The following is a 13,822-nucleotide window of genomic DNA, read 5'->3' as shown; positions in this document are numbered from 1 at the left end:
ACGAAGATAAAACATCGTGCCGTGAAACGCTAAACTTTATTCATCGCGACTCTTTTCTGGTCTACATACGAATTGTTGTTTCGCCCCGGTTTTTCGACGAGGTCGAGGAAATAATTGGACGGCATGTTGCAGAAAATCATGTCGAGAGTGTTGTTTCCTATCATCGATTCGTTTTTCTTCTTAATTAGTTCTATTGATAACTCGAGCCCCAACGTTACACGTGGACACTTTTAACCGACATTAAACACGCTTTTAACGATATGAGTGCAAATTGTGAACACGTTAACAAATATCTGGGAGAGTTTCGATTAAAGAAAAATAACGTATTTCTCGCGACGTAACATCGATAAGTGTGATTGTTAATAATGATGATGATAATGACGATAATAATAATAATAATAGTAATAATAATAACAATAATAATAATAAAAATAATAATAATAATAATAATAATAATAATAGAAACATCAATCTGCGTGGATCTTTACCAATTTCTTCTCTCTGTTCGCTATCTCTCATCGAATCGAGTTCATCTTTGGCATGTAACATCCACGATCAACGAATAACGATAAGGGATCGTCGCGGAAAAGTGCGATCACCGTTTGTAAGTAATTTCCTTTCTCTCATTTTCTCTCTTTCTCTCTCTCTTTCTCTCTTAGGGGAAAAATATAGCCGACGATACTCGACGATACTCGTTCGAAACGGTGTCCTTCGGCACACGGCAGTGTAATGTGTCACTTCGGATAGTCCTCGATCCTTCGAACCCGATGAAGATGCGTTCGAATGTTTTTTTTTTTTCATTCTTTTATTTTATTTTATATTACTTTTTAACGTATATATATTCTGTAGCACAGTGCATTTCGGATAACGTTACATAACACGCTCGATGCTGTAACTAGCGTACTTTTATTCGTTAATTAATTTATATTTTTCTTCATTAAATACATTTAACGATTGATATTACAAAGGGGAAAGCTTGGAATTTCTTTTTTCTCACTTTTTTTTTGTTCTCTTTAAATCTTATATATTCGCCTCTGTAATCGAGGGCGAGTCGTCTAACAATTGACATAAGTGTGGCGTTAAAAGTATCGTCTCGTGTGCACACCCGTCCACCGTCCCCAAAGTCCACGGTTTATCGATGGATGGAATTATCGACGGAGATTCGAGAAGCGAAATCGATCGATCGATCGGCAAATAATCATTCTCCACGTTCCCCGCGCATCCCGTGTTTCTTTTTCCCCCTTTTTTACTCTTGCCATCTAGTTCTTTTCTCGTCTTCATCGTGCTCGAGGATCGCAAACGTACATGCTGTCGAGGAAAGCACCCCGAGGAGGAGGAGACAAGGAACTGGCTCCTTTCGTCTTCCCCTTCGGACTCCCTTTTTCATCCTTCTCTTTCGATTATCGATTATAATATATTTTTTTTTTTAACAAAAAGGTACTCAGACGTAGTCTCGTTTTCTCTCGCGTCTCCTTCTTCTCTCTCACCCTCTTTCCCAGGCTTCGTTACATAGCGATATCATCCGAGCAGCATCGACAAATTCGAACGAATCATCGATCTTCCCCAAAAATAAAAAATAATGTCTTCCCCCAATGGCGATGTCTGAACGAACGTGCAAGAGAGAGAGCGAAAAGGAAAGGAAGCAGAGGAACGGATCCCGCTGTTTCAACGATCTTTCACCCACTCTCTGTCCCTCGTCGAACAAACGGAGGAAGGTCGATGGAAGAAAGACATGAACAATGCAGAATGATCTCAAACGCGGCGAAAGATCGTCTCTAGCCGTTTCACGCAGAGGATCTCCCGTAGGAGGCTCACTTCAGGTCTTCCTCGTTCTCGTTGGCCAGCAGTTCGTCGATCTGCTTCTCCCAATCTTCCTTATCCATCGTGCCGCTGCTTCTGACCGGCGCCGCTGTGGCGCTGCTCTCGTTACCTGTTACTACCTCGTAATCCTTCAGCTCCGCTTCCAATTCGCGTTCCCAATCTTCTTCTGCGGAGATTCACAAGCAGCGTTGTAGCTAGTTTCAAGCGGGCCACGCGGCCTCTTGTTCGGCGCGTGTCAATGTACGTGTTGTTTGCTCGCATGTACATTCGCATGTGTACGTGTGTTATGTGTGCATAATCGCGATCTGTTTTAGGGTGTAGGTGTATAGCGTCCGTGTATCCGTATCCCTATACGCGAGTCGCGTGCACACGATCTAATAGACGGAACGGGTGTTCCAATGCCGTGTGTTCCGATGTGTGTCACGGATTCACGAGCCGCGACTTGGTACAATCGAGCGAGTCGTTTCCAGCGAGTGCTTGCCGCCTGTTTCTTCGCATCGATCTCGCGACGCGCCGGTCCGTGTGTCTCCGTGTGTGCAAGTGTCGAAATTTAATCGTGTGTCCGTGTTAGTGTTAGTCGGGACGTGGGTAGGTGGCGTAGGGGTCGAACTGGAGAAGGGCGAATGGGGGTGGGTCGGGCGACGGAGGCAAAAACTCAAACCACACACAAGGACAGAGAAGAACCGAGAAAAGGGGGTGGTGAACGCGAAACGGAACCGGATAGACGGGTTTCCGGCATGCCTCGCTACGCTTTCTTCTGGAAGATTCGATGGAGTCGCGAAGCATTCCGAGTTTCGTACGGAGGTCCCGCCGCTAGATGTCGTTCCTAGATGCCGTTTCGCGAACGTGTGACCGCGAGTCCCACGAAATGCCAAAGAAACGCCAGAGAAATATCAGAGAAACGCCAGAGAAACTCGAGAGATACACGAGAGAAACGCGCCCGACTCGATCGACCGCGAAGAAAATCTATTCCGGCTATGCGATGGGAGCTATTACGTCTCGAATCGTAAATTCGATCTATCGTGGAATCGCGTTAAACTATCGAAGCCTGAAAATCGACCCACACGAATCACGCGCATGCCCAAAAGTTCCACCTTACATGCCGAACCGTGTAATTAATTATCGTTATTTCTCGTCGTATATTCGTTTGTGGAGCTCGTTTTTCTGGACCGATCGAACGAATTATTTTCGCGTGTCGAACTCGGAAAGTCGAGAGCTAACCAAATTCTTCACCGTCGGCCCGATAACTCGCCCTCTCTCTCTCGCACACACGCGCACATGCACAGCTCTCTCTCGCTCTGTCTCACCCACTAACAATCTCCCTCTGTGTGTGTATATCGATTCGTCTTTACATGCGCTCTCCATGTCAAGTCTAGTCGACGTTCGATAGCCCGGCGAACGCCGGTGTATCGAAGCCTCGCGCGTTCGTGTCTATTATTTTTGCTTCTCCTTTGTCGATTTCTTTCCATCCGCGTTTTCTCTTCGCCTTGAATTCCCTCTACTCCTTCTCGTTTTACTTTATTTATTCGAAATCAGGTGCACCGGTGCACGTGCGAATTTTCTCGCGTGCTCGTTTACGCCGCTTAAGCGTCCGTCCATACGGAAAACGCATTTCGCGTTTCCGAATTAATTTATTCCCGCTCTCGTTTCCACGTTCCGGTCGCTTCGTATCTCCCAATCGTTATTCGCGCAACGATTTTCTCCTTACAGCGTTCATTCTTTCTCCCTCGATCGCTGCTTTCCCATTCGGAAATTTCGTTCGGGAGAGAAAAACTTCATTTTCTCTGCTTTCTCTCGCTGCCATGTTTAATACCGTTTCACACCACGCACGATCCTTCGAGCGAAGTGGTGTTCGAGTGGACGGGCGTGTAAACGGATCGCCCCCGGCCGGTTGTTTTTACACCGTGAATCTTCAGCGTGTAAACTCTCTGTTAAGTTAGATTTAATTGAATCGGAAGGAAAATCACTACGAGGACTACACCCACGAGAGACGAGACGAAAGTTACACCTCGATCCCCGTTTTATTTACTTAGCTTTCATATTATTTTTTTTTTTTTGGGCTTTTTTTTATGCTTTTCTTTTAAAACACGTATTGTCATTCAACGAATTTTTATACTTTATTACACTTTTTCTTATTTTCGTTTTAAACAGTTTTTTTTACTCGTTTTAATTTACGGTAACGCTTAGTTAAATTCTTCTCCTTGCCCTCTCCGTCTCTTCTTCCACTTCCAGCTGCGTTCTTTTGAAATTTGCTTTTTTCCCTTATTCTTGAAACAAATTATTTTCCTTTTTTCTCGCTTGAAAAGAAGATACCGACTGTGATCAGCAGGCGCGTCTCATTCGTTCGGCTATTCGTTCCTCGCGCGTTCGAGAAACTGCTGTGATCGTAAAATTTCGCAAAAATACGCGAAAATTCGCGTGAAACTCGCGAAAGAGCGCTCCGCTTTCCCCCAAGAGCCACAATTTCGCGTCGTCCTTCCCTTCTCTTCACGGTACACGCCACCCTCTTCGATTCCTCGCCATGTTTCCTCGCCCTTTCCGTCCTCGCTTTCTCGCTTTCTCGCTTCCGTTGCGTTATGCGTTTAATGCTTCGTTTAACGTTTTACAACACGGAGAGAATCGACAAGAGACAATATTTATTGATTAAGAACGAAGACAGACAGACGACAGACAAACGGACAGACATACAGACATTTAATCGAGTTTTATCTCTGCTTGTGGTTTTATACGATTTTTCATTTGCGTGTATATATATATATTTTTTTTTCTCTTTTTTTTCGTGTTCTTCATTTCGTTTTTTACCAAAGGTTCATTATTTACTTAGTATTTTTTTTTATCATTATTCTTACCCTCTCTACCGCGTTCTCTCCTCGGAAGAAGCGTTCCTCTCATTCTTCCTCTCCCTCGCGCACCTACACACGTTCTCTACCTCTTGCTCTCTCACTCTTTCACTCGCGCTCGCTCTCTCTTGCTCTCCCCTCAGCATGCGTGTCAATTAGTCGCGTGTCACTACTCGCTATCATCGATTTACGCGTTATTTTATTATACGTTAATTTACTTTATTTTACTTTACTTTATTTTATATTATTTTAATGTTTTTCTTTCCTTTTTTCTCCATTTATCACGTTTCAAGTCCGACGTGTCACCTAGAACGCTGCTTATTCGTCCCTTATTCGTCTATTTCCCCACCTCTCCCTCTGCCTCTCTATCACTCCCTTTCATTTCTTCACTCCCATTTCCCTCTCCCTTCTTTCTCGAACGCGTCTGGTAAATTTGCGGAAATTAAAAAGGGGTGGTCGCCGGGTCGTCCAGCCGGGACCGGGCCCGGGCGACCAACGGACATCGACGTACCACAGTGACGAATAATCGACAACGAACACGACGGCAAGCAAACATCGACGACAACTAGAGTAACGATAACGGAAACCGCGCGTGGTGAAAAGCGCCCCCTAGGATCGCTGGTCGGTCACTTACGCGCGTGGCACGAGATCGCGTCGACGCATCGGGGTTGCTGCGGGTGGATGGAGAACGAAAGAGGGGAACAGAACAGAAACGAAAAAACAAGGCATGACGAAGAAAGCAAAACGCGGGGGTGGAAGCAAAATCGCGGGACGACCGATCGTCCCGTGAGAAGGTCTCCCCGCGTGGCCGAGCGTGGTCTCTGAGCGACTCGACCACGGGTGGCATCGAAAAGAAGACTAAGAAGAAGAAGAAGAAGAAGAGTAAGAATAAGAAAAAGAAGAAGTAGAAGAAAAGAAAAAAGAGAAGGAGGGTTCGAGGAGATCGTGGACGAGAACCGAAAAGCTCAACGTCGGTCTTCGAGACGGGGAAAGAAGCTTGTCGTATTTATTTTCTGAGGGGTGTGCTTTGGATAATGCTTTTTATCGGGGGATTCTCCTCTTCTTAGGCTGTTGACAGAATAGAATGGAAAAGCGGTCGTTTAGTCACATCAGGCATCATAAAAGTCAGACGAGAGACTAGCAGGGTTCAAACATAGAACGAGGAACGAGACAAACTCTCTCTCATTTTCTCTCTCCCTTTCTCTCTCTCTCTTTCTCTCCAGAGACCAAGCGTACCATGTATGACTATAAAAAAAAGAAACTGACAGCAGATTGTATATCGTATACGAGCAATTCCTACTAGAATAAGAAGCACACTGATAGGAGAAGTTGGAGAAGCTCGCGCGAAAAATGAACAAACGGAATAAAAATATCAAAAAGTAGGAAAGAACAGAAACGAGCACACAGACTACAAACGTGACGCAACGTGGTTAGCTGAACGCTGGTGAAAAGATAGGTGGAATATATCGATAGATCGATTTTTAATTCTGACGTTCATCTGCGGGTATACTCACGAGGGATGTGTTCTTGGACACCTTGTGTCTTGGACATAGATCGCTCGATCCGAGAGCAACTTCTCTCTTCTGTTTCTCCAAATTTGCGTCTCAAATTCGTCACTGTTTGTTTTTCTTTTAACGAATTCCACGTCGAAATGTTCGACGTTCGTTTCCGGTGTAATCGCGATGCGAATTTCGCACTTTCACCCGGTGCGCCGACGAATAAATATTCATCGAGGCCGCGGGCGAGCGAAACAGAAAAGAGAATTCGTTCCTCTTCGAGTATATACATATATGTATCCTCCCCTGTTCCGAAAATTTCGTTGGTGGTCGTAACGGGACAACACGCGCGAACATCTCGTCCAAACATTGCATTCCCGGTCACTGATCGTGAGGAGGTGTGTGTACAGAACAATTTCGAATCATCGTGCACCGCGCTTTTCTCAAGGATGATTTCGATCGAGGACACAGCACGAATAAGGAAGCACCGTGATCTCGTGGAAAGTTTCATCTATACTTTCCCCTTTCTCCGTATCCACCCTGGTATTCGTGCCAGTAGTCGTGAATATTAGAAATTATCATCGCAATTTTCAACTCTGTTTCCAGATTTATTTTTATTTCGTTAAGATTGATCAGGGAACGAACGAGGAATTAACGAGGAATTAATCAATCGAAAATTATGCCACGAGTTATCCAAGTCGTGTTTCACGTTCTGCACGGTAGTAATCGTTAGCAGAAGGCAAGGTTAACGACGACCAACGATCAACTAACCTTTAGGTGGCTGCATCCCCAGCTTTTTCATGCCCTCGCGGACCTCTTCGAGGTCCGTGTCCGAGACCCTCATGCTATCGGACACGAATTCGTGGCCCGGCGAATCGGCCAACGCGCTGTTACTTCCGGTCATCACGGATCCGCTGCTTTCCTGGCCAGTGGTCACTTGAACTGTTCGCAAGACAACACTCACGGCTAAACTAGGAGGGACGGGTACTGCCTAAACAGCTAAAAGCTTCTAAGGTCTAGCACGTTCTCTATTATAGCCGTTAACGCATTTTTCTCTTTATCGAAAACGCTAAATCGTTGCACGTGCAGGCTGCGTGTGATCGATTTAACTGTACAAAAGCTTGCTGCGCTCTATCCTAGTCTAATTCTAGCTCTCTGACAACCGAATAATAAACAAACTTCAATTCCTGTAACTCGATTAAAAAAAGTAAAAGGAAAAGAAAGAAAATCGGTGGGAAAAGAATAAAAATAAAGAACGAGGAAGAAACGAAGCTTCCTGTATTAAGCGAAGAGTCTGCAGAAATATCAGACTCGGTCTCCAAGGGATTCCCAACTTCGAGATCATCGAATTTCAAGCACGACTTAACCGGACGCCAGGGCATTAACATCCTTCGCGGCAGTCACACGGCTTCGAACAAACGGAAGTCGACGTTGGAACCGCGGAGAACGGTGGCCAGGGATCGAATTCTCATTTCGCGAGAGAGAGAAGGAAGCCAGCCGGAGAACACGGACGAACGGGACGCGGAAGGGTGAACAGCCTCTGGAAGATAGCTTCGAATTCTCATTCACGAGCGATCATTCTCAGGATCAGACAGTATTTCAGCAACCATTCACCTTCCACTCCCAGACGGCTCTCGTATTTCGTTTTATCCCGTTCGTTCATCTCCACCCGGATGAAATTCCATTGTTTGTCCGGATTCCTCCTCACGATCCCGCAATTTCGACCCGGGCCAGCGGCTGCCGCTTTTCCGGAAGCCTCTTCCTCCCGACGTGCTGACACGCTCGATTTTCCACCGGATAAAACGCATCGATGTTTCACGGAGCATCGTCGTTTCGCCGCGAATTAACACGCCGCGCTAACGATTCGATTTTTCATTGTCCGCGGTACGATGGAGATACTTCCGATCATCGATAACTATCGCGCGAATCTGTGTCGCGACGTCATCCATTTTGCGTCGCCGATTTACTTCTATCAATCATCGCCGGCGGCCGAAACAGCCAACGACGGATGGTAAAAATTTTCCATTAAAAATCAAAATTCGGAAATCAAAATTCGGGAATCAAAATCCACCGATCTCGCCGAGCAATCTGTCAGCACGTTGCTTTCAATTCGTCCACGGATGAATCCGTATAACTCGTGGAACTCGGAAACGCGGCAGATCGAGCGTGATCGTAGCCGTGCGACACCCGTGAAAGTTCCACCCTCCTAGGATGATCTCTCCGATTCGATGTTTCATCCTAGAGGACCGACGTTCACGAGGACGTTGTACGCCGCCGCGAGGAGGCAAAGATCCTTTCGACTCGACGGATCGGAAATTACCGTGCTACTTCTCCATCAACAAGGGGGACGTGAAGTCAAGCGGCTCGAAATTGCGATGCAAACTAAGAGGCAACGGACGTGCACACACTGGAAGAAACGAAAAAGGGTGGTGTGGTCGTGTGTGCACGTTCCACGCGTGCCTCCGCGATCGACCCTTTCGGATAAGTGACGTCGATGGCTGGATATCGAATCGCGACACTTGCCTCTCCAATTTCCATACCTTTTTTTTTATTTTTTATTTTTCTCTCCGTTTTTATTTTCTATTTTTCTCTTGTTTCTCTATTTTTTTTTACCCTTTGTTTCGGTTTTCTCTCTTTTTTTTTGTTTTTTCCGTCGTAACAACGCGTGACTGCTCTGCAGCAACGGTAAGATAAATTGGAAAGCGTACTGATTCGTTTTTTTCGTGTTCACCACTTAATCTGATCGTTTCGAAGAGTCTCGATACTTTTTGGGCTTTTTTATTTGTTCGTTGCAACAACGCGTGACTTTTATGCGGCAACAATAAGTTCATTCGGAAAGCACACGGACTCTGTTTTCAGCGTACACCGCTTAATCCGATCGGCTTCAGGAGCCTCGACTCTTTTTCATTTATTCGTTTCCCGATTTTTTTATTTCCTTTGGCACGCGACCACGCGTGATTTTGATTTTTACGCGACAGCTAAATTAGTTAAACCGGAATGCAAGTTAATTCTGTTTCTCCAAGCCGTTTATTTTGTTTCTCTTTTTCTTCGTTTTTATTTTCTTCATTTCTTTTTTCCCGTGATTTTAGCGTGATTTTCATGCGACAGTAATAAGTTAAATCGGAAAGCAAGTTAATTTTGATCCTTAACCTTTTAACTGCGAATGACGAGTTAACTCGTCGAGAAACGTATGCGTTGTTGTATGTTTTAAACCGTAGTATAGAGCTGAATAAAATTAATTTGTGCTCTGAGTGCTTTTTTCTTCGGAGCCATATTGTTTAATAACAGAATAAATTACAAATTACATCTTTTCGCAACTCTGAGTGTGTGATGCATTAACTCGTCAGAATTAATTCGCGCGATGCATTTTTTTATTCCAAGGCAATTTTCATAAGTTAATTTCTCAGTTAAAAGGTTAAAATCGTTCTTTTTCCTTTTTCTCTTTCTTTACCTTTTTCACCGCGACGATACGATAATTTATCCTTTAACCTAATTACTCGGAGGATCCTTGATCGGCAATCCGACTCTCCGTATCGTACCAATTTGGGCGTTAAAAATTTGATTAGCTAATCCCAGTCACGCAGGATCTACCTCCGCCTGTATGAAATATGGATTTGATTTAACTCGCGGCCGAGACCTGGTCGACTTGGTCCCTTGAATTATGCAACATCTGTCCATTGCTTTACCACGTCGCCGATTTACTATCTCGCGGCTAACGAGGTATACTAAAAGGAGGCTTAATCAGTCGTGAATGACCAGCCAACGAGTGCACGCGGTGTTTCGCTTGACCTGACCACTCAAAACATCTCCGTTGCTTTGCAAATCATACGAAACCGTAGGAAATCGTGACGTCTGTGTGTACATATGCATCAATGAACTCGATGATCCGAAACTCGACTTACCTTCGCTCCACTCCCGTTAATCGTCTCAACAAAATCGACCGGTCCAATCGAAATAGAAGATACAAGAGACACTACTAGCTACTGGATGTGACCACTCAATAACGATGATCGTTCTCACGGAAAAGAAACAATTAACAAAACCAAAATAAAGATGAAAACAACGCAGATATTCTAAATGGCCAAGGGACGTGTGACACGATGCACAATCGAAACACTTCTATGATCGATAGGGTCGAACGGAAGGCACGGTGATGTCTGATGGCAGGAACGCATTATAACACGATACCAAGAATGGAACTAAAGATAACGATAATAATAATACTGGATAAGCGTGAATGGCGTGATCAGAGGTCCCAATTACCTTCAGCTTGATCCACGGTTCCGGCGGAGCTCTGGTTCAGGTTGTTCTCCGCCTGGTTGGCCATCGTGTTCAGCTCGTGGCTCTGACGGAGTACCGACACCCGGTAGAAGTAGTTCCGCCAGAAATTCTCTTCTGATATTCTGCTCGACACACGGTACGAATTAATCCAGGTCCGAGAGACCTGTCCTCGGCCTCTGTATAGAGGAACCGACAGCCCTAAGCGTCGCCATTTCGCTTCCGAGTCGCCGTAATCGGACGCCGCTTTGGAAATTGCCAATTAACGCCAGCCATCCCGGACTGATCTAATTTAGAACCGTGGGTAAATAATCGCACAGACGTACGCGAAGGAACATGCACTCGAAACTCGGATGCGTATCGACCTACGGGGCCGATGATAGGTCTCGAGATACCGCCGCAATCAGGGACTCGTTTCCGGGGCCACTTCCGGAAATTCGTTCCGAGAAATTGCCAGCCATCCACGGCAGTGCACCTGCGGTTTTTCATGCACCGTGGCTTGTTCGTAAGTTCGGTTTGCTCTCTCGATGCAAGTTCGAGAGGAGGAACTCGCGAGGGAATTTTAGAGGAGGGGTTTTGCGGAAGGATGAGAAAATTTCTGCAGATTTTCCGCGGGTTCGAGAGCGATTTTGGTTTCGCTGTATCGAGATGGCGGAGGGGAGAATAAGATTGAATCAGAAGTGGCGTGTGTAATGGGGTTAAATGTACGAGGGTTGTTTAATATCGTTGAACAAGGGAATTATCTGCAGATTTTCCGCAGAGAGATTTCGATTTCGCCGTATAAAGATGGAACGGAGGAGGAAATGACGGAAGCTTGAATTAGAAGTGGCGCCGAGGGTAATGGGGTTGAATGCACGTTGAATAATATCGTTGAAGCATAAGGGAGATTCAGGTGGAGTTTTATGAAGCGATAACACTGTCCAACAAATTTTAACTTCTCTCTAATTTGTAATATCCATTAGGCGATTCTCGTAGAGCTTATTTTCTCAGATAGGAATTTTTAATAGAAATTGTTCTATCACCCTTAGTTTCCAAAAAATGTGAGTTTTCCTAAAAACGCGGGATTTTTGGCTAAAATGAAGTATCGCGTGAAAAGTAAGAATATTAGGAGGTTCATTGTTGTCTTATAAATTAGGTAAGAGTATTCCGAGTTTATTAACACTAGATTTACGAAACCCGTTAATTTGATGGAAGGGTTGCTCCGATTATACGATGGTAACAGATTTAGTTAACTTATATTAACCCTTTACAGTCGAGAGGCGCCTCTCAGTCGCCATTTCATAAAATTTGGAAGATCGATTTTAATTAATATATCAAATTTAATGTGACATAACAGTGTGCAACGTATCGAAATCAAATAATTCTACAATTCTGTTGTTATATAATTTTTTATTTACTACTCAAAAAAGTATAGTCAGTTTTCTAGTTGAGAATCTTTGAACTTCTGCTCTTCTCTAGCTAAAAAATCGTCGAGTGCAAAGGATTAACACTGTTAATATAATATATAATTGTTTTTAAATTAAACTAATCGTTAAAGAAAAAGACACGTGGTTTCCTTTACCTGTCAATTTGACAGGTGTCCTTAGAAATAGGTATACAGATAGCGTCCGTAAATTATGTCCATAATTTCGTTATTCGATACATAAATGACTTTTTAATATTTCATTGCAAGATTATTGTAAGGCCCCTGGGCCAGGGTCTCTATGCGTAGCCACCTCCTGAGACTTGGTAATTTATGTCCTTTCTCAAAGAATAATTTTTGGGAAACGATGCCAAGCAAAGAGCTACACCCTAAATTTAATATATTTCCTATCTATTGCAAATTTTCAAAGTTTCTCCTGAACCTGGTTAATTTTCCCAAATTTTCCAAAAAACTCGCAATTTTCGAAAACCGAGAGAATAATTTCGATTACAGACTCGTTCTTTGGGAAGTAAACCCTACAGGAATTAACAATGGATATTTCAGATTAAATTTCAGATATCAATTTTACAAAAGCAGTTGCACGTTTTCAGTAATAAAATAGCAGGAATAAAATATTCAGAACCAGCCATGTTCCCTAGTTTGGTAATTCTAGCGGTAATATCGATTTGGAAAATATTATTTCACCGAAATTTCCAGGACCCGGGGAATATCCGGCGCGAACTCCGTGGAATGAAAGCGGAATAAAATTACTCACACTTTCGGCACCAGCTGGAACCTCATGTTCTCCAAATTCGGATCCAGGGCGAGAGTGGCCTGTGCCATCGGTTGCACGGCCTCGAAGTCCCACGGGAAATCGACTTCCTTTGGCGGCGACTTCAGGAAGTTGCGTTGATCCTGAAATCAACGTTCGCGTGTATCCAAATTCCTTTGCACTTTATCGCCGTCGATTTCTCGAGGACACGCGAGCCTGTATCGCGATGAACCGATTCCGGGATAGCCTCGAATAGGGTTTCAGTTCGAGTGATATCCATCTTCAGCGAAACATCGTTGTTCCAAGAGGGCCAATTAAAGAACGATCGATCCGGCTTAATGGGACAAATACCCCATTAGTCGCGGAAGTCCAATTTCAACTGGGGTGATCGATACTAATCGCGACACGATCTCCCGAATATAATTAACACAGGCCAATTTTCATTTACAACGTAGACGATGATCATATTTGTTCGCCAAGGCGTGTGTATATCGCTGAAAAATATCTGGGAAAAGTTTCATTCATTTTTTTGCATCGCATAATCTGTTTACGGATTAAAAGGATTACGTATAAAAATGTCTACAGTTATTTTATTATTTATCTTTACATCGATGCACGGTGCAACACGGAATATAACGAACAGATAAAATTGATTCTACAAAGTTAATATGCAACGACAAAATTGGCTATGATGGTCAAAAACATTATTCGCGGGTTATATAAAAATGGTAGAATAAAATGTTTTAAATTGTTTAACTCGTGTTTCGTTTTATTCACGTTTTTCAATAAATAATTTCAATTTGTTGTTCCGATCGCATAAGGAAGCGATAAGTATTAATCCTGCTCATGAATTCGTGATTAATTTGCATACTTCAGTAACACTCGCGTACCGTAATCGATCGAAACGTCCCACGTACGAAGAGACGCGAAATTATTAGTTCATCCGTATTATTAATTTATCTTAACCGTGGTGCTGTATTTTCAATGGAACTTTTATTTAATCCGTCTTAAGTCTCTCACGATACCGCGTAAATTCATCGGACTTGCCCGATAATATCGACATAAATCGACGTGATAATTTCAAAGCTTCAGCAATACACGGTCATCGCGTTGCCATCCATACGTATTATTAATTCACGAATCAAATTAAACATCTGCATATGTATTTCGTTGCCGCGAATCATCTCGAATTACCGATCTCCAAATCACCAAT

The 13,822-nt window shown here is 43.8% G+C and overlaps 1 protein-coding gene across 3 annotated transcripts in view; it reads right to left on the bottom strand.

The window, feature by feature from the left end:
* Positions 1–416: 416 nt before the first annotated feature.
* Sap47 (Synapse-associated protein 47kD) overlaps positions 417–13,822 on the bottom strand; it is a 98,232-nt gene continuing 84,826 nt past the window's right edge. For 2 of the 3 annotated variants that reach the window (XM_017904271.1, XM_017904272.1), the window contains 4 exons: positions 12,613–12,752; positions 10,421–10,560; positions 6,929–7,099; positions 417–1,987 (listed from right to left, as the gene is read on the bottom strand). In XM_017904271.1, the coding sequence (XP_017759760.1) occupies positions 1,812–1,987; positions 6,929–7,099; positions 10,421–10,560; positions 12,613–12,752 (627 nt within the window). In that variant the 3' untranslated portion in view covers positions 417–1,811. Of the gene's footprint in view, positions 1,988–4,074; positions 5,730–6,928; positions 7,100–10,420; positions 10,561–12,612; positions 12,753–13,822 lie in introns of those variants that run through there. The other variant, XM_017904273.1, reaches the window with a different exon arrangement.

Source organism: Eufriesea mexicana, unplaced genomic scaffold (assembly GCF_001483705.2).
Source record: "Eufriesea mexicana isolate 0111107269 unplaced genomic scaffold, ASM148370v2 scaffold2792, whole genome shotgun sequence".
NCBI classification, from domain to species: Eukaryota; Metazoa; Arthropoda; class Insecta; order Hymenoptera; family Apidae; genus Eufriesea; species Eufriesea mexicana.
The sequence above is the reverse complement of the archived record's forward strand: the minus strand, read 5'-3'. Positions and strand labels throughout refer to the sequence as shown.